Source organism: Dermacentor albipictus, chromosome 6 (assembly GCF_038994185.2).
Source record: "Dermacentor albipictus isolate Rhodes 1998 colony chromosome 6, USDA_Dalb.pri_finalv2, whole genome shotgun sequence".
NCBI classification, from domain to species: domain Eukaryota; kingdom Metazoa; phylum Arthropoda; class Arachnida; order Ixodida; family Ixodidae; genus Dermacentor; species Dermacentor albipictus.
This window is the reverse complement of record NC_091826.1, coordinates 19,925,921-19,947,075: the sequence shown is the minus strand read 5'-3', so window position 1 is coordinate 19,947,075 and position 21,155 is coordinate 19,925,921. Positions and strand designations below refer to the sequence as shown.

Sequence of the window (21,155 nt, the reverse complement as noted above, 5' to 3'; positions counted from 1 at the left end):
GTGCGCTATCTCGCTTCCCCGTTGCCGCTCCGGCGAAAGGCTCGGCGGCGGCGGCGGTCAGTCGGTCGGCCGCTTCGTTAATCAGTGGCGTGTCGCGCGCACAGAGCGACTTTCCCGGTCGCACGCGGTCCCCCCCCCCCCCCCCCCCTTCTGCGCACGCAGACGGAAGCGCGACTGTGCGGACCCCCACACAGTCGCAGTAGCCTCTGTTGTAGTTCCGTGCAGTGGCATTAGCGGACGACGCTGCATGCGGCGAGGACGGCGTTTCGATTTCGGACACGTTTCTCGTTGCGCACGCAGCCATGGCCCGAGCGACGTGGCGCGACGAGGCATGCGAGACGTATACCCAAAGCGTGTTGCGCAACGAGTCGCAAGACGCGTTGTGCGACAAAGGCACGGGACGTGCCCCCAGGGCGCGTTGTGTGCGACGCGTCCGAGATATACGCAGACAAAGTGAACGCGCGCGTGCATGTGGGACCGGCACGCGTGATTACGCGGTTTACGGGACGCGTTCACACTACAGCGATTTTTGGAGGTCGCGCGACCGACCGCGCGACTGGCGACCGTGGGGCGACCTGCGGCAACAGCGACGCGATGTCTCGCGAACGGTGCCTTTCGCGTCTGCTCGCACCGCCACCGCCGTGTAACGCAGCCGTCAGCGTGTTCCCGACTTCCCGCTCCTGCGGCTCGACAGCTTTGCGACTCTAGTCGCGGAGCCAAAGAAATCTCATTTACGCTGTGTTGTTCTCGGTACTGCGCCGCCGCACTAACTCCCCTAGCTCTCAGCTCGTATTACGCCTTATTTTTTACATTTACTTTCCTCCGTGCAAACGCGGAGTTGCGTGCGCCAATGCTTCCCTGTTAGTCGAAGGTATTAGGCTTCCCCATCTTCTCGTACTAAGCTCGTTATCGTCCCTCTCCTGGCGTTCCTATAGCCTTTTTGCGTGTGTGCGTGTGTGTGGGGGGGGGGGGGGGGGGGGAGGCCGTCCAGCCTGGATAGCTGCATATGGCATAGTCTTGCGTCGTTAGCGTGTGTTACCTCTTTCACAATCATACGGCTTCGTTCCTTTCGCTCGCTGTCGCGCATATCACTTTCGCAGCCGCTCGGCGTAGTGCACCTGGTTTCCCTCGAGATCAGCACCGCGCTCAGACAGCCAATCACAAAAAGCTGTTTTCCTTCCCGTACAGTCTGCACTGCAGCTATCATGTCGCTGTTGTATCCCGGTCTGCAGAAAGGGTTAAACGTCATGGCTAGCTAAAGAGGGACGTTACCACGGGAAGCGAGCTGTGTCGGTGATTGTCTGGCTGGGTGCGGTATCCAATATTGATTTGACTGGAGGCCAACGGTGCTCAGTCGAGGGCTACCGATCGTGCCAATCGCTTAATGAACGAAAGCATTTTTTGTCATTCTCTTCGCAGTTGCAGAACCGTTGCGATTATCTCTGCAATGAGAAGAATACCAGCGACATTAATCGTCGACTTGAAGATGCAATAACGAATCTGCACTTACGTGATCGCCCAAGATCTTGTTAAAGCGAAGGGTCTCGTGTTGTCTATAAATAGCGCCCCACGTTATACCTCCAGGCAGCCACAAAACGTCAAAACTATCGTTGTCAATCAGTTGTGTGGAAGCTCGCTAGGCGGAGTTAAGTTTATGGATGGATGATCGATGAAAAAACTTTATTCGGAGGAAAGTTTATGAAAGGGGAAAAAAAATCACTGCCACCCGTTTTGTAACAGGAAGCTACAGACAAAGGAACTCCCAGACCAGGACGAATGTTTCTTCAACTGCGAAGCTTCATGAGGAACCCGTATGGGTATTCTTTGTAAAGCTTTGTGCTAAAAGACAGGTGGATGTCAACTCTCTCTTTTTCATAAACTAATGTTGTACTGAAGATCCTTCTCTCATTGATCACGTAAGAAATTTGCCCGTGGTTTGGCACGGCTAGTAATTTGGCACGAGCCTATGCCAAGTTTGGCACGAGCCTATGCCAAGAGAATAGGGTGCCTTTTATTATTCCTTCAATGGGCAGTAATATAATTCCTAATTGGTGGAGGCAAGCTACAGATTTCACCGCGCGGCGCGGATGAGACAGGCGGAACCGATCCGTGCCAAAACGTTGCGCAACAGGGCCACTGTATAAATACCGTTCCGCGTATGGGTAACGGAGGAACCGTTTTAGAATAGTCGCCTGGCGGCCCTCACGCGCGCCGCATTTGGAAAGGGCGAACGCATTTAGAAGGCGGTGCGACGGAAGAAGAGAAGCGTCCCTTCCGTAAGCGGATTGCATGACCGAGCCAGAGCGTCGAATTTGCCACTCCCCCCCCCCCCCCCCCCCCCCCCGAGCCGCATTGCGACAAAGCCGAACCGACGGTCGTGTGGGAATGACGTACCGGCGAGGGCGTAGGGTTTACTAAAACTGTCTATAACCTGGGGCGAGGACGTCGAGTGTATTCAGGACTTGCGCCACAGTTCGCGGTGGCGTTGAGCGAGCTCTGGTGCTATTGTAGGCACCGCCAAATTCGCCCATGTTGTCGAATTCGCCATTTTGTGAGCTCCGATTGGCTCGCAGGGCTGCTACGGACCCTCTTATTGGCTAAAGATGCCTCCATTGTGGAGTATGACCATATGAAGGATTTCGGCAACGTCCAGAATAACATCCCTAGTTGGTCCTGAAGGGAAGTAGAGCCAGCGCCCCCTTCCCGTGAAGCTTAGAGGGGAACGCGTTATAAGGCTAGCCACAATCGCTCGCACTAGGCGTTAATGCTCGCGTCTGCTCGCGCTCACGGGTACTCACTCACGCTTATAAGTCTCGTATGTTCATGAGCACTCACTCAAATTCTTCGTACTTCACGTCCACTGACACTCACTGGCACTCACACACTCACTGGCACTCACAGACACTCGCGTTCATAGTTTCATCCACTCACACTCGCTGGCCCTCACTCTCGTTTAAACTCACGTCTGCTCACACTCATAGGTACTCGGTGACGCTAACTCAACTCACACTTATGCATTTGAAATGAGTATGAATATCAGCGAGTGCACCCATGAGTTCGGCACCTCAGTCAAGCGGAAGCACGGCTTTTAGTTATGGTCTCTCCTTTCTCAAAAGGAAAATGATTCCATCGAGTGAGTGAGTGAGTGAGTGAGTGAGTGAGTGAGTGAGTGAGTGAGTGAGTGAGTGAGTGAGTGAGTGAGTGAGTGAGTGAGTGAGTGAGTGAGTGAGTGAGTGAGTGATCGTGCCGACCTGTGTTAGTAGCGTTCCGAGATAGCTAGTTCGCAGTACGGCATAATTTAAACGGCGTTGAGGAACCAAAACATGCAAAACGCCCGTGTCTTCTAGTGTTAGCACTACGCGAGGTCGCGAATTATATGGCAGGCCGCTGCGGCCGTGTTTCGATGGCAGCGGAATGCAAACAGACTCGAGTACCGTGCTTCCTCGAGGGCACGTCAAGGAACCTCGGGTGATCCAAGTTAATCGGGAACCCTCCTCCCCTTCCCAGCCGTAATCGAAAGCCTCGTGAAATCAAAGCTGAAATCTCCCAGAAGCTTTGTCGCAATTAAAGCGATGCTTAACCACCAAGCAACCGAACCAGCAGAGCCGGAGCAAGTGACGAGAGCGTGGTGGCACGTGACATTTTGTGCCACCCCTCCTCCCACCCCGGCAGAGCACGAGGAGGGTGACTTTCAATGAAGCGGCATTTCGAAGAAGGAAAAAAAAAGAAATTATGTGAACGAGTTGAGTGACTATGGCGGTATTTTTCATGCGCTCAACGCTTGCGTCAGCGCCTACGCACTGAGGTTCTCGGCTGCTAGCAAACAAAATAGCGTGCTGCATCAATGTCTTCAAATTGGCAGTTACACCATCCCTTATACACTTGTCCGTCTTTCCTCCTCGTCGTCATAAACGGTTACGACTTCGATCCGGCCTCGATGGCTTTCCTGTCGCTGTACTGCGAGCAAAAAGCAAAACACAAAAGAAATCGCTGCGTAGGAAGCGGCGCGTCGTCCTCCCAGATGAAACGCATCGTCACCCAAGGCCGCACCTGTCACATCGCCTGCCGCGGGGCTCCGAGTTCTCCGTGCGGCTTTTTTCGGGAGGGACACACGGGCGTCGCGCGCCAAGCGCGCTGGAAAACCCAAACATGGGGACGGACGCGTCGCCGGAGCGCCCTCTCTCGCCGGTGGGAGAAGAGAAAAGGGAAGAGAGGAGGCGCCAGCGGGCAGCGTAATTTGCCGCTCTGCCGGCGCTCTCGCCGACTATCTTTAGCCGCCTAACCGATTAACCCTTTCCCCGAGAGACCCAAGTGGCGCAGAAAAGCAGCAGAATGGTCTCGGTGCTACCACTTCGCTGCTCGTTGCTTCTTCTCCCCTTGCCGATAGGGGCCACCAGCTACAGAGGGCGTGCGCGCCGCGGTAGCACTCGCCGCGCCGCCCTGCGACTCAACGGAGAAACCTCGCTCGGCGTTCACCGTCGCAATCTCGGAGGCCATGCCACATGGCCTCCCGAGTTGCGTCGGCGCGTGATTTACTGCGCCCGCCAATCTCGGAGGGAGGTCATGCCACAATTGTTCGCTTCTCTACACGGCGTCATCTCGTGGAGGCCGTTTCGTTGGGAGAAGCGCACGCGTAGGCGCACTAGTTGGGAACATTTCCGCGCGGAGCCCGTAGCTGTTTTCGCACCGTACTGCGTGTGAATTTCTTCGTGTAAGTACCGCTCATTGTTGTAAAAGAATGCGTTCGCTGACTCGGGTGGTTGATACCTCGTTAATCCAGCTATTTCAATATTGGTTTACAAACCGGCACTTCTATTCATTTCAGCATTTACTGTTGTGAACAGAACTAAATTATTGGGAAGCCGGAAACGGACACGAAGTTTCGGTTTCGCTCATATCACGGCCTGCTACGGCGATGACCGAAAACTGCCAAACCCAAGTAGTGAAAATATGGGTGTGTAAATGCGCGCCTGCGTGCGGTCATCTCTGTTCCGCCAGGCAGGGCAAAGCTATTTCCGAAGCTTTCTTGTTTTTAATTTAACGTAAAACCCAAAAATTTTCCTTCCTTCCTTCTCGTTTTGAGACGTACTTGCTAGCACGACGTTGCGGTTTGCGAAAAAGCCATCCTTACAGTGCGCATCGTGATGAGGTGAAGCGTGCTTTACAGTGCACGCGCGCACCTTATCAGCATGGTTTTTCTTAGCTTATTCTTAGACGCTTTTGTTTTATATGAGTGATTTCACAATGTTGGTTTACATTGGTTTACAGTGCGTTAATTTGGCATTAGATGGCGTTTCAGTTAGCGGCCAACTCCGATTTCTCCATTAAACACTTGCTAAACGCAAAAACAGGCGTTCCGCAAGGGCTTCGCCTCAGTACATTTGTGTAATGCGGTGAAGCATGCACAGTGTGCTGCAGAGAAGGGAAGTGAGAATTTGCGCAAGTACTGAGTTTAAACAACGTTTCTTTATTTAATATTCTTTGGCGGCAGCTCCCAGACACCAAAGGGGGAAAAGGAGACACGAAAGCTGGAACCCGACGAGGTCCCAACCCACGGACCACCCTGGTTCCAGCTTTAGTCCCTCCGCTGCCCCTAGGGGGCCCTGAAGATCCTGCGCCGCTCCGGTTTATTATAATCTCGGATGCTCTCCTGATTCCTATATGCATATTTTTTTCCTATATAAACTTACCGCAATACATATCTGTATTGCGGTGAAGCTTGCTAAAGCACACCTGTAATTATGCGATGCACACAGACACACGGCCCAGCAATTAAGATTCTCATTAGACAACACATGAATGATATGTTACATTCAAGCAGAAAATCAGTTTGCGTGAAAGATAATATTGATTTATGGCCCCTTAATCTAAAAAAGAAAGCAAAAGAATTGCTTAAAACCAGCAAGTTCCAAGAAAATTGAAGCGCAAATTTTCAAATCCCTAACTCTGCACCCGAATAGATATCGTAGTTTTGCAAACTACTTCTGCTAAAACATTTCAAACGGACAAATGTGATGTATAACTTTACAGTGACGTACAATAATTAGAATATTTACGAGTGTTTCGCAATACTACTCACAAATTAGTGGTATACCCTACAAACGTTGTATCATACATCTATATAACGTATAATATGTATATTATTACATTAATTTTGCTTGCTTTACATGCCTCAACAGGTGCTGTTTAGAGAATTGTGAAATGATAGTTAAATGTCGTAAGGTATTATAATATTACTAAATATTGCATTTTGCATAGAGTATTGCGTCTCGTTTATTTTTTTTTTTTCTTCGTTTTATTTCGCCAATGATGCAGATACTCTTTTACCCGTTCTTTTTTTTTCTTGAATTTTTTTAAAATCTTGGCATGTTACGTTGAACTACCACGAAGCGACAGATGCATTTGTGCCTACCTTTCGTACGTTTCCCAATTGCTTCTGTTTCATTTTTTTGTGTTACGTATATATTATAACGAAATATTTCATTGCAGTGTTTTTCACTAGAGGAGCTATTCCTCTATATTGTACTCCCATTTCGCGGGATCGAATCCCGGCCACGGCGGCCGCATTTCGATGGGGGCGAAATGCGAAAACACCCGTGTGCTTAGATTTAGGTGCACGTTAAAGAACCCCAGGTGGTCAAAATTTCCGGAGTCCTCCACTACGGCGTGCCTCATAATCAGAAAGTGGTTTTGGCACGTAAAACCCCAAATATTATTATTGTACTCCCATTTGTACACCATACAAGCCAATAATCAATAAACAGGTAATTCATACTCTCGTCTCAGCTGACCACGCGAACTAGACGTATGAATATAGTTCACCTCGTGACGCAGAGTTCTCGTTCTGCCCTTAACTAGGTCGAGACCGGCTGAAGCTGCAGCTGTGCTCGGGGGATGAGTCCCTGCCATACCCGCGAGGGACGCTGGGAGAGCTGTCCCCGCGCAAGCGCCGTGGGAACCTTCCCAAGGAGTCGGTCAAGATACTTCGCATGTGGCTGTACGAGCACCGGTACAACGCATACCCTTCCGACCAGGTGGGCTCATTTATTTATTCATTACTTACAGTCAGTAATGGCAGCCGCCTGTACGTGACGGCCAAAGTAATGGTGTATACATTCCAATGCAAGTCTACAATTGCCTCAATGCACTGGATTTTGTAGCATGGCCTATCACGTGCCTATACCCGGCCCGACGCGAAACCAGACACGCCCGCCCTCCCCCTCCGCCAATCACGCGACCCACGTGATTCTTATCTCCGGGATCGGTCACGTTTTCATTGCACCGTCTCCGGGATCGCACCATTTTACTGTCGGACTGTCGGCCCACTCTGGAAAGGCAGGTGGAGCTCCCCGAGGCCAGAAAGTTTGGGAGGCCAGGCCTATACTCGTGTTAAACACGACTAGTGATAAAAATCTTCTTTCGCGACTACATTTAGCAACTCGCAGAAGAGACGACACGTCAGAAACACGGTTGCTCCGAACGTTGAAAACAAAGCTACCGAAAAGCAATTTTTTTTTCTTTGGGGAGGGGGGAGGGGGGCGTACTTGCTCGTTGGGACAGGCCATTCGTGTGTATATTACACGATGTGCCACAGTCGTGCGGTTTGATCACGCGCCTGCGCTTTTCCTGCTTGACGCTGCGTCGCAGGAGAAGCTGCACCTGTCGCGGGAGGCGAACCTGTCGGTGCTGCAGGTGTGCAACTGGTTCATCAACGCCCGCCGGCGCATCCTGCCGGACATGATCCGCAAGGAGGGCCACGATCCGCACCAGTACACCATCACCCGGAAGTCGTCATCGTCTTCCTCGTCCTCTTCTTCCGGCAGGTCGCCGCCGAGTCAGGTGGGTGTCGGCCGGCGCACTCGCCTCACGAGCTCACGGGCCGACTCGCGCTCGGTCCACGCTCACTCAGTGCTTACTCTCTCCCTTCTTTCCTCTTTATAGTCCCCTTTCCCCCATCCCCAGTATAGGGTAGCAAACCGGGTGCTCGTCTGGTTTACCTCCCTGCCTTTCCTGTCCTTGCCCTTTCTCTCTCTCTCACACACACAGGTGTGAGATAAGAGACGGAACCTGCAGGCACGATTAGCATATATGTACTGATGTGTACGAGTCAGTTTTCACGAAACTACGCATCCGACTAGGAAGCTACAGAGCGGTGTGTTTCTATGTGTAGGGAGGACAAGGCACCGGCGGCATTAGGATTAGAAACTGCCGCGATTTTTTTTTGCCATGCTTCTTGAACAAAGTGGTGAACCCTTTCGTGCCTGTTTGATTACGTGTGTCGTGGACACCCCTGGCATGCGCCCCTGGCTGTGCGATGTACGTGGTACAACCTGGCCGCGATGAGGAAAGTTTGCCACCTCTCTCTGTCGGCCTAATACTCGTAATATGACAGAGGCGACATCAGGACCGCCGGAACAATAAGGGCGGTTGATTGTGTGCGCTGCATCCCAGTAAATCGCAAATATTGGTTGGACGTTTGTAGCAAGTCTCTTCTGGACATTGTGAATATTTATAAGATGAGAACGCATAATTGGAGTCCTAGGGAATCTGGAAAAAAGAAAGCCTATGGGAGGACAAAGATTCATGTGTGGACCGGAAAATTATTTGTCATGTCGTTACATGAATTATAGAGGTCATATGGTCAGCATCGCAACGCCATAGCCACGGGCTACCACGTCTCCGAACGAACATTCTCTGTAATTTTCTACGGGCCTTCACTGTCTAATCTGAGCCTATGGTTCCCCATTTTACTTCTGCAAAACATGAGGACCACATTTAGTGCGAATCTCAATGCGTGCGCCATGGATAAAGCTCGGGGAATTTACAATTTCCAAAGATGTAGTGGCATCAATATTCCAAGAAAATAATTTTAAATTACGCCAACCGATATGACATCCCAAATAAAGCTTCAAGAAAACTGAAAATGTACCCAACCGACATGACGCGTAGCACAGACATCTCCATGACGTCTTTACCCAATGTCCATAAGCAGTCTAATTCCAAAGTGGAATGAACGTCAATACGACGTCGCCTATTTGATATCTACAGAATACGTTAGTAGGTCGTCTATTAGAAGCTACGACGAGACGTAGACGAATGGATCACACCTGGATGTTGATAGGATATCAGTAGTTCACTGGGATTTATGTATAACCGCCATATGGCGCACTGCGCATGACCGATGTGCCTTGTCAGTTTCACACGAGGATCGCGTAACCGACACACTCTTCTTGTCGCAACGCAGGCGTCGCTGCCGCCGCCGTCCCTGCCGCCCCTGGTGCACCACCACAGCGGCGGCAGCCACCACCAGCAGGCGCCGCACTTGGCGCCCGCGCACCGGCACCACGGGGTGCCACCTTTCGGCGCGTCGGCCGCGCCCTCGTCGGCACCGCTCAAGGCCGTCAAGGACGAGGACCTCAACAGCGACGACTCCGAGGGGGCCGCCAGCCTCGGCTCGCCGCGGTCGCCGCTCAAGCTGACCAAGCGTTGGCAGCGGAGCCACGAGCGGGACCTCAAGGAAGACCCGTCGCCTTCGTCCTGGGACGAGGACGACGACGACGAAGACGACGATGAGAACGACGGCGAGGACGACGACGAAGGCGACGACGGGGAGGGCGACGACGAGGACGAGGACGACGAGGAAGAGGAGGGCTCGCCCTGGTTCCGCGAGGACGTCAAGGGCCGCGTCGTCGAGAGGTCCCCGGCCGACGACGGCGACCCCTTCAGCTGCCTCTACCTGCTAGTGGACGTTGCGCTGAGCGAACTGGAGAAGCGAGCAGCGTCCAGCTGATAGCGGACCACGGCCGCCCCGTCCCCTCACTCCTAGGCGCGGGACCCAGGGGCGGACGTCGTACAGCCGTCGCCGGAAGTTTAGGGGCCAGGGCACGGCCGAGGCGCCGCCTCGGACGAACAGCGACGACGCGCGCCGTTCTCCGACGCCACGTGGCTCCGCAGCCGAGCGTGAGTGGCAGAGACACGCGAGACCCCCTGCAGTTAAGAGGGAGCGCTAACGTTCTGTGGTCCTGGCGGTCGCCGAAGCCGCCGTGCCGGGAAGCCTGGGGCATCCGGCGGCGTCCGTTCGCGGCCGTGCCTTGACTCCTAGGCTTTCGACCCCTGAGACGGGCGCGCCCGTGCGTGGTGTGTGCGTGATGTGTGCCTTGTGTGTTTTCCACGCTCCATCCTCGCTTTCTTCCCGCGCCACTCATCCGACTCTTTGTTTCGCCGTCTTCATTTCGTCCGGGGCACCTCTCGCGCGTCAGACATTATAGCGCCCCCTCACCTCCTCGTGCCACCTGCATCGCTACCACTACCACCACAAGCACCGCCACCACCACTACTACTACTACACCGCCACCCCCCTCGGCACCGTGCACACCGGCCTCGTTCCGAGCAGCGCACCCCACACCGGCATTTTCTCTCTCACTGGACAAAGACACTTAACTTATTCGGAGCGAGATGGGGCCGAGCCCATAGCCTCGAGATGTGCTCGAACGGTGTAGCTGGCTCCCACTGTACCTCGGACGCTTCGCGTAGCAATCGAGTTGTGCGCGCGGCGCTTTCATTGTCGCGGCAGGGAGCTCCCTCCCACTCGGTCGCTGCCTGGCCAGCGACGATGGGGAAACGTTCCCAACGCTGGGACGCTCGACCGGCGTCGAGAGACACGTGACCGGCTTTCATTCTCAGTGAGCATTTGTTACTTCGAGCGTTCTTTTTTTGTCTTCTTCTTCTTCTACATTTCGGTTTGTGGAAAAGTGTCTGCATGTGCCGCCTTCGCCGCGGGAAGCCGGTCTCGCCAGCCGAGAGTCAGTGGGTGTGACACCCCCCCCCCCCCCTTCGGCAAGTCGATGTCGATGCCTGTTTCTGGGGTGGTATTCTGGACGCTGTTAGAACCCCGCCAAATTGCAGAAGTTCGCCGTCTTGCCAGTTCTGACTGGCTGGTCGAAAAAGCGCCACTGCAGAATGTGAACAATATGGCGGAGTTTGGCAGTTGGCACCTCCTGGTTACGGGGCAACAATTTTCTGGAGAAGCCTCTCGTCGGGCCCAGTGATAGCGGTCGACGAGACAGTGTCTCGTGATGCCTGCCCGTGCGGCGCGCCATTGACGCGTGCGTTCTGAAATGTCGTGACGAGCGATTGTCCATGGACGCCTCTTTCGTAGCTGTCGGGCGACGCCATCGTAAGCCTGCCTACGAACGGTTTTCGGGTCGCCTTTATGTGTGACCGATTGGAGTTTCTCCTCCTGAAGTTTGTTGCTCCATAACGCAGGCGAAAAAAAAGAACGAAAGAAAAAAAATCAGAGACACTGCCTTAGAGGCGGTGTACGCCCGCAGTCACACTCGTCTTCGTGCGCGCCGATAAGCAGGCGATGTCATCGCAATCGTGAACCGAGCGAGTCCTCCTACTGAAGCACCGTTTGGGGCGCGCGGCCTCATGTCTGAAGCGGGGATCACGTGCAAATGTGATGCGCAAAGACCGTTGATGCGAAGCCTTTCTTTCCGGCCGCTTCGATTGGCTTTGAAAGGGTCGGAGAATAGTTTCACTTCAGCGCAAGCTCGCTCATGTTAGGCCTAGCTCGCGTGCGTTACCGCTAGGATTTCAGGTGTTCTGTGCACGATACCCTTCCGTGTACTTGAGGAGGACTAAAATTCGTTGGCAGCAGCACCGACAGGTGGCGCGTCGGAAGTGACGTCAGGAAAGTCGAAACGCTCGGACTCGTACAGTGGCCGTCCAAGTGTGGACGTTCGCGGTTCGCACTTGCGATGACAGCGCCTCGGTAAGGCTGGTTTCGCACTACGTGGTCGCAACCGTTTTTGCTACGCGGGACGACGTCATCGCCCGAGTTGACCGATCGGAAGTGCCGGATTTCTTGCGCGATCCGACATGCGCGTCAGTTACGACATATGTCTTGAACGCTCATGCACGTACGCGACGACTGTGGCCGAGGCCTTGTGACGTCACAGCACATGTTCCCACAGTGAAAGGTGGCGCTTCGGTCGCTACGCGTTGCCTTTCTGTGGCGAAGGGAGAAGAAAAAAAAATAAGAAGTTGGGTAAGAGACGGTTTCAGATGTAGCGCATTGTTCTCAGACTGTTCCTGTCTTGTTTGACCGGTGTCTTGCATCTTAAAAGCACACGAGCACCGTCGGTTAATGTTTCTCTGCCCCCCCCCCCCCCTGTAGGAGAGCAGGTGTGTCACGTAGCGTTTCGTACGAAGCTTGGCGCACACGTCATAACATATATACATATATGAAAAAAAGAATGCGTGGATCGGCATTGTGCTGTTTCCTCGCTCCTAGTCGCAGCATTATCGAGGGAGGAAAAAAAAAAGCTAAACAACATGGTCCGTCCGTGAGTCAGTCCGTCCGTGCGTTCGTTTCGTCGAGTTTTTATTTTATTCTTTTTGGTCGCCGCTCGCCCGGTAAATCTTAAAAGAAGTTGTTTGTACATTACATAGTTTAACAGAGTTTACCCACAGCATCACATATATATATATATAAATACTACGTATATCACCTCGTGCCCAACATCAACCTAGTCTACAGACAAGAGTCGCGTGACGTTCTCTTCGCATATTGTCACACATTTAAAGGCATGCTGTATATATACAGATATGTGTACACACTGCATGTAAACAACAACGGGCACGCAGCCTGATTAGCGTCGGCAGTTCGCATGGAGCGTATTTGTCGTAGCGGTATAGAGTAAAGGACAGTTTCTTCGCAAGGTGCGGTTGTATACTCTCACATTGGGCAGGCCGATGCGGAAGTCTTCGCTTATAGAGAGTTTTGGAATAGGGACCCCAAAGCAATAGTAAACTGCGTTTGGGTTTCGCGTCGGGCACGCTGTTTCACTAATTTAGCGGGAGCCCCAAAAGATTTGCGTCAACAAACATGGCGGCACCCATCGAAGCGACGGCTCCAACCTAGCACCGAACTGGGCTCGATTCGTGGTAACGCGTGAAGTTCGCAAGCTAGGAGAAGTGACTGCGGTTATCGCTTTCTCTCAACTAGCGCTTGTTATGAGGATTGATTCATTAGACGCCGCTGATTCCGAATTTGATTGTGGATATTATGGCTCGTAGGCCTAACACGGCTTAGCTTGGCTGCTGAAAGCATGTAACGTTGGCTACTCAAAACTAAGCGCAACTGATTATTTGCTGCTAGTAGAATAATTTCTACATCGTAATTAAATGCTAAAACACGAAAGCCAAACTAAGCCGTGTTAGGCCTACGAGCCATAAAATCCACAATCAAATTCGAAATCAGCGGCGTCTAATTAATCAATCTTAATAAAACACGCTAGTTGAGAGACAGCGATAACAGCAGTCACCTCTCCTAGCTTGCGAACTTCACGCGTTACAGCGAATCGAGCCCAGTTTCGTGCTAGGTTGGAGCCGTCGCTTCGATGGGCGCCGCCATGTTTGTTTACGCATATCTTTTGGGGCAGCTTTTGGGGCCCCTGCTAAATCAGCGAAATAGCGTGCCCGACGCAAAACCCAAGCGCAGTTACCGTCTCGCGCATGCGCAGTGGCTTCGACGCTATTTCTTCGGGGCCCCTATTCTAAAACTCTCTATCCACTCTTGCGCGCCCTAACGCTAACACCCACAAAGCTCTTTGGGGCCCCAGCCTACTGGGGCCCGTATTCTAAAGCTCTCTTATATCTGCTGTCGAGGTGCAGTGCGTACAGTGGCAGTCGAATGGTCGCGCATTTCGTGAACTCGCTTTTTGCGGCAGTCCAAGTGTCCGTGTTCTGTGTTCACGCAGAACAAAACCGACATCTCCTCTCATGCGCTATATCACTCTCGCGGACGGCGAGGAGAATCGCTGTGAACTTGTTCTGCACGAGATCTGCACCGTGGTGGTGTGGTTCCGGTGGAGACGTGCAGATGCCCACGCCACGCATCGCTGGCGGAGGGAACACGGTGGTACTGGTGCAGCGCTCCCATTTCTAACAGAAATGTGCAGGCGATTGGAATGAAGATTGTTAGCGATTTGCCAAGAAGGAATGAGTCGCGTGGTTCAGCTGAGTCTCTTGTCGTCGTCATCAGCCTGGGTACGCCCACTACAGGGCAAAGGCCTCTCCCTTATTTCTCCAACTACCCCGGTCATGTACTAATTGTGGCCATGTCGTCCCTGAAAACTTCTTAATCTCATCCGCCCACCTAATGTGAGGTAAAGCTATGCAGGGCCATACCCAGAATTAAATTTTAAAAATTTCCAAGAAGAAGAAGGAGGAGGAGGATGGGAGGGAGGGGCAACGGTGGCCATATTGAAATACATAGCTTTTCTAATTTTATGATATTGCACGTGAATCAAGCATATCGCCGATATGTAGTAGTAAGAAGGGGACTTCTAAATTAGTTTTATTTCCACAAGAAAAAAAATTTGGAGGGCTGTGTGTGGGAGGCGCGCCCGAAATTTAAACCTTGGTTAAGGCAAGGAATAAAACATTGTTATATAAGGTTTGGATCATGTATATAATAAAAAATTGGGTATTGGGTTAAAAGTCTGGGTTCCCTTAAACAAACTTTGGATTATGAAAGTTGTTTCCAGCTTTCCTGGAAATAAATTGAGCGGAGGAGTGTATCTCTTCACTGACATATGTTGAGGAGAGTGGGGGAATCGGAAACCTCAACGCCTCCCCCCCCCACCCCACACCCCGCGAACCCTGGTTAGGCCCTCAAGCTACGCACAGTAGTTAGCGAATCCTCCGATTTGGCAGTCTATGCAGCATGCAACATAAGACCCCGCACCAATTGAAACTCAAAACATTTTGGAAGCGTTCACGCTAGGATACACCTCATCTCGACAACGGTGCATATAATAACTTTTGTGTGTCCGATTCGCCTGATTGCTGCTGTGGAACCTGTGAATGATTCGGTATAGCGAATGGTTGGGTAGAGCGCACGCAGCACGAGAGTCGGTACAGCAAGGTCTTCTCCACAGTCACTCTTTTGTGGCGCTTACGGACAACGCGGCAAAAGCGGGCGACCTATTCGGACGCCAAGGGTTCGTCATCGGTCAATTATTCATACTAGTCGGTATTGTCGTAGCTCAAAAGGCAGGTTTTTAAGTAAGATATAACTCGTTTCTTTTTTCATCAAACTTTCGTAGCGGAAGACTCCGTTGTAATTTAGAACGGGACCCGCCGATCGGTTTAGTTGCCGTCTAACCAGCGAAAGTGTTAGAAAGTGCGGTGTTTACACACGCCTTGCGTGTCGTATAACTTCCTTTTAAAGCTGTTATATTTAAAAGAAACTACACTCTCTGTAACGCGACCGGTGGTCATATCTGTCGAGTGTAACTCGGTCTTCGTACAGACCGATGCAAAACGTTACACGCGGTTCCAGTACATATAAGCGAGACAGCGTATAGCCCTTGATCGTGAACCTTCATTCTACAGCTTTAGAAGCCGTTATTGCCCAGTCCGCTGCATTTCTTCGGACACATAGTACATATACAGTGTGAACACAGAAGACATCCGCATATTTAGGTGTGGGCACTCCCTTCCCCTCCTCCCCCAAGGCGAATACGGACGAAGCAAGCAAGCACGCCCTCAGGAGGTAGCGCAGTATATGTGAGAACGACGTATCGCTTTCATGCGCAGGCCGAGAACCCCGCATTCCTTGTGGGTTTAATCGCGCAAGGCGCCATGATGGTCGCGTCTACCATACATTGAAGACAGTTTGGCGCTTTAATCTGTTTGCACAAGCGACATCACGTCCGCTTAGTCAACTGTATAGATTCCTGTGGCTCTATTATCCTGTGCAGTGTTTGTGAAATATATTTGGCTCCAGGAGTTGCGACGCCTTTCGCAGGGTCTTCATAAAACGTTCAGGTTGTCGTCGGTTATCTTGTTTTTGTTATCTATTACTTTATTTCTCGCGCCTTCCTTTGTTGTTGCGTCATTCTGATTCGGGGAGACAGCGCGAAGCGCCATCTGTCTCAATGTCTTGGGACTTCTGAGCCGCAAAAGCTCTACGTGGTGTCCGAGTTTTAAACCCGTACCGACGGGAGGTCCGGTTTCCTGCGCGGTGGACTTGGAAACTTCCGACAAGTACGCGTGCCCGCAGGCTTCTGTCGAGCTGGGAATTCAAAGCGAGTCCCTTGCGAGGAAAGCAGCTGCCGATGCCATATAGTCTGTTTGACACGATACGTCTGCTCTACCACCACTGCAATGCGCTCGCTCTGTCTATAGGGCCCCCACTGCTAGACCCCCAGGTGAACTTCGCGTTGGGGGGAAGGCTTTAGAAACTCTCGGGAATAAAGGAACGCACGGTACAAAGCGTTTACCGCCTCGTGAATGACTAACCAACACCCCCGGCCTGATCTGTAATGCAAAAAAAAAAAAAGAGAAAGGGAAAAACGCCGTGGAACCATCCGAACCATGCTCGCCCCCAACCACGACGGCTTCTCACCGGATCGACGTCGATCCGCGAGCAGACGAATCACGGTGTACGACGCGGCGTCTGATCCGAGCAGACGACGCGTCCGGAAGACGAGCCGAGTTTCGATTGTCGGAACCTCTTGCAACCGGTTGGAACTTGACGGAACGGGCGGGCGACTTGCCGAGTGCGACTGTTGGTACAAGTCGCGTCGCGACCTGTACAGTGTAGCGTCACCCGCGAACGTGTCCCGAAATGGTAAACACGGGTGCGACAGGAGAAACGACTCGACGATCGACGCGGCGCAAAACATGGCCGCTTCGGCCGTTGAGAAGTCCGTTGGAAGCTCGTCGGACGCTTTTGTGGGATACGACTTGTAGCCGGGGGCGAAGGGTCGGGCGGTTAATTTAGGCCCACGTGTTCTGCGCTCTGCGCTCCGATGACGCCAAATGTTGTTCTCGCGTCGTCGACGATGACGCGCCTAATGAAGGGACAGCGCGCCATAACACTTGCCGCCAGCGAAGCGACGCGCCGTCTCCTGCAAGTGCAGTTGCTCGTTCGGGATGTGTGCGAAAAAACAAACAAAAAAGAAAGAAAGCACTCGCTATGCGGCTGCCGTGTATCTGGCAGGGCCGCACAGTAACATTGAGGGTCCGTTAATTGTACGCCTACTCGACGCGCTTGAACAAACGCGTGCGCGGTCGATTGACGTCATTAACGATCCGCTCATGGACAGATATGCGGCACACGAGTCGCGCGTAAGCCTCCCCCCCCCCCTTCCCGTCCCCCCACCTAAATGCGAGAGACGATACGGAATCGAATAGGCGCTGCAGTTCTTAAAGAAATAGAATCCCTCAAAGAAAAAGAAAACGTGGCTTATCAATTAAGGTTTTACTTATATTTGAAAAAGAAGACATGTGAGAACATCTTCGAGAAGGTCGAGTAATCAGTTTGAGTTTTTCAACGGGAGTTCATTGAAGTAATCAAACTGCTCAGTCGGGATCCCAGAGCTGCATTACTATGGTGCTCAAACTTCCCCTCTGACGAGTGGCGGTTCTCGACGCACCGCAGCTTTCGGGCGCCCGGTTCGCCCGGTTTCCGAATCCGTCTCGTGCCTAAGGGTCGGTTGCAAGCGTGGCTGACGTCACGGGCGCGTGACGTACGCGTGACGTATACGCGTTTACCGACGGCATCTAGCGCCTCCTCCCTGCAAGAGTGTGACGCAGCTTCCAAGTCGACGGCGCGCCAGGACCAGTGTGCCTGTCGTGCACGTACAGTCAACCGCAAAAGTTTACGGGACGCAGCATCTGCCGAGAAGCTGAATTCTCGCGAAGCGTGGTCACACAGCCTCGAATTAAGCGTGCCAGCATGTAGTAGCCTTCGCCACCTACACGCAGTGATTCATTAAATACAGTGTCAAGCCTTTCACAGTGCAGGAATTCAAATTTGAAGAGGAAACCGCATCCCGCAAACTTTTGCTGTTGACTGTGCGTGCGTCGATCTGTCGCGCGGAACGTCCTGTTGTCACCGAGTCGAGAAACGCGACAGAACGATCGAACCTCGTCGTAACGACAAATTCGTTACGTGTCGAGAGTCGCCACCACAAATTTGTTTTTGTCGTTTAGATAAACGTTTCTGTTGTGCGATTTTTTCTCGTCGCGATTGCGTCGTTCCTGTCGGGGCGGGGCAGCCATTTCTGTCGTAAATCCTGAACGCTCTTGTTTGTACGACAGGGTCGATTGTGCATTGCCGAATGAAGACTCACACGAGGGAAATACTGCGCTGTAGCTTTCGTTATATTTTGGGACTTGTAATCGGTTCAGACATGTTTTGTCAGTTAGCTGGTTAGCGTGCTATAGCCTGATGAACGGGGTGTCTGCTGAAAGTGAAATACGCTCTCAACAAGTTTTTTATCCAGACAGTATAAACGCGTCAAATGATTTTTTGCAGAAGCATTAATGGCATTATTTGAAAGTGATGAAAGTCATTTTCGCCCTGACCCTTTCCATCCTGCACAGAAGGACTTTCGGCAAAGGCTATATAGTCACACTTCTGTAATTCAGTCAGGCCCTGAAAACATTTCTTTTGAGGAACGATCGCCTATTGTGACCTGCTGTTTAATTGTTACATTATCACCAGCGCTGCTGCGGCTCTTCTTATGCGGTAGACCCGTGTACCGGGAGGTGTTGCACAAATGGCAATGCCAGTTTCTTAGCTGTTGTCACCAACTGACGAGAACACAAAAGTTCAAACACGCACTCACGCGCGAGACTTGCCGTTTTGCTTTGTGCCATGACGCGCCTCATTCTGAACTCATTCGACGATGCCACCGCACGACTTATTCATTCTTATTTTTTTGCGGGGTGCAGATATCATAGAAACAGCATCATCGTGTCCACATTCTTCGTGTGACGTTTTCGAGAAAAGAAGAGGAAGAAACTGGCGAGGAAATCTTGACTGCGGCACAGTCGTCGGCCGCCTATCATAAGTCATGCCCACACAAAATGTATGATGGCATACCGTTATGACCCATGAAAACCAACTGCGAGTATGTTAACATCTCGAAAGGCACGGGGGGAAAAAAAAGGTGCTGTAGCTTCCGCAGAATTGCGAGCCTTCGTGCGACTTCTCACCACAGTTTGTGGCGTCAACACTGCCGCTATGCGGTGCTTTGCTTTCGTACTGAGGAAGCATGCCAACCTAAAGCCCCTTAAACTTTGTAAAGTAGCAACACTTTCCTCCGCCTTCACTCCCTCTCGTTTCTCCTCTCTCACGCTCCCTCCTCGACCGTGGCGCCGCCTACACTGCTCGAGCGTAGCAACGGCGCCAACATGCGCTCCTCGCCAATCCGTAGACGCTTCTCGAGCAAAAATGGCGCTGATACACGGCGCGAGGACCCACGTGATGCTATTAGGCCAATAGCGACGCGGCGTCGGCCAGACCGCGCGAGGAGGAGGCGGCATACTTCAAAGCGTGCCGTTACTTTACGAAGTTTAAGATAGGCTTCATGCCAACCGTGTGACGTCAAGAAGAGTGGCGCGGCGACGCTTGATCTCTGTGTGACGTCATGATGCGCCGAGATGACTCCCCGCGCGTTTTAGTGGCGACTCTCCGGCAGATTCGCGCGCGGCTCTGAATTGTCACGTGGTGCGCATTGTCTCGATTGCATTTGTCCGATCACCGTGCTAAGAAAAAAAAAATGGAAGTAGCTTCAGGGACGCAATGTATTTGATCATCCATCACATCAACTGTAATTTGTGGTTCACCGAACGCGCGAAGACAAAAAAAAAATGTGCGAGCAGTACAAAAAAACCACTTAATTTCACTGTTCGCCGTTGAGACCAGACAGCTAGCTATATAGAGAATGACGTACCACGTGCGACTGAGTGGTCAAACGAGCTCTCTCTCTCTCTTTATCTCTCTACTTTTCGTTTATGGAGTTCGACTTTATGCCACGTGGAAGACAACGCGATGTTTTTAATGTTTATTTTTTTCGTTTTTTTTTTTTAAATAGTGCATTCTTAGACGTGATAGCGCGCTCTTTATCCTGTCGAAAAAAAGATACAACATAACATTTTAACGTCTTAGCAAACGGCAGTCGTGTCGCATTCCGCTACGCGTCACTGTTTGCACGACAGGGCCTCTTGCTTGACACACCAACAATGACATTTCCGTAGTACGACCCGACGTCCCTTCGGCGAAGGATAAAAGTCCGTTGTGTTGTAGCTGGCCGCAATCTGTGTCGTAGACGACGTTCGGAATTTCATGACGACAAAAGGCCAGGTCGGCCGTATTCTCGATCGATCAGCTTCGGGAGTTCTACTGCCGGTGCACCTGGATTGGCTAAATTTCGGTAAAACGAGTTCTTGGGCGAGTTGGTCACTTATTGCAGGCATAACAGCAGTGACAGTGACAAGAACTTTATTGGAGTGTCCTGAGAAACTTGATTGGGGGAACCGAAGGGTCCCCAATCAAGTTGGTGGCTCCACCCACGACGGGGCATAACAGCAGCGCCAAAAAAAAAAAACACACACCCACGCTGTTGTTATGCCTGCAATAATTGGGTAAACCCAACGGAAGTAGACATGAGCGTCGAAAGATTGGCCCAGTTCTATTCGAAGTTATTTTCATGTCACTCAATAAAAGAGGAACACGATGAAAAAAGAAATTATTTATGCATGCCTTATGTATAAGCGTCATTTTCAAGTCGCTCAGCTCCTGCATCACATTGTCAGGATGTGCTCGTCACTCAACGGAGGAATCGCACCGGAGATTGCGTCACGCAAAAGTGAAAGGACCCCCGAAAGTGACCCACAATGCGTCTGTCGTGACGTACGGAAATTTTTTTCTGCGCATTTAGATGACATCGTCTGTCGGGTCATTTTTGACGTGGTTGAACTCGTATAGTCTGTAGCTTTTACCTGTAGCGTGTCTGATTGCGGGAACGTTTTTTTGTGTGTGTTGATTATTGTTATATGCCTCTATTTTCTTTTCCTCTTTCTTGTCTTATAGTGCAATGAGAGTAAGTCCAGGATTTTATACCACATGAGAGTGCTTTTTTTGTTATTGTTGTTGTTGATGTTGTTGTTGTCGCTGCGGCAATAATGAAGACACCCACACGTGTGTGTAAAAAAAAATGCGTGCATACACCACAACCCCCATGTCATTGTCGTTGAGGAGCAGCATATTGAATGAACTGCCATATTCCTTTATTACCTTTTATTTTTTTCAAGAGTGCAATAAAAATTGACGAGAGAGTTACCTTCTAGAA

General features: G+C 51.5%; 1 protein-coding gene across 1 annotated transcript in view; it reads left to right on the top strand.

Moving 5' to 3' along the window:
- The window catches only part of LOC135921035 (homeobox protein TGIF2-like), a 148,418-nt gene extending 127,263 nt beyond the window's left edge, over positions 1 to 21,155 (top strand). The window contains exons 2-4 of the mRNA XM_065455340.1: positions 6,859 to 7,034; positions 7,648 to 7,839; positions 9,245 to 21,155. Of these exons, the coding sequence (XP_065311412.1) occupies positions 6,859 to 7,034; positions 7,648 to 7,839; positions 9,245 to 9,790 (914 nt within the window). The 3' untranslated portion in view covers positions 9,791 to 21,155. The remainder of the gene's footprint in view (positions 1 to 6,858; positions 7,035 to 7,647; positions 7,840 to 9,244) is intronic.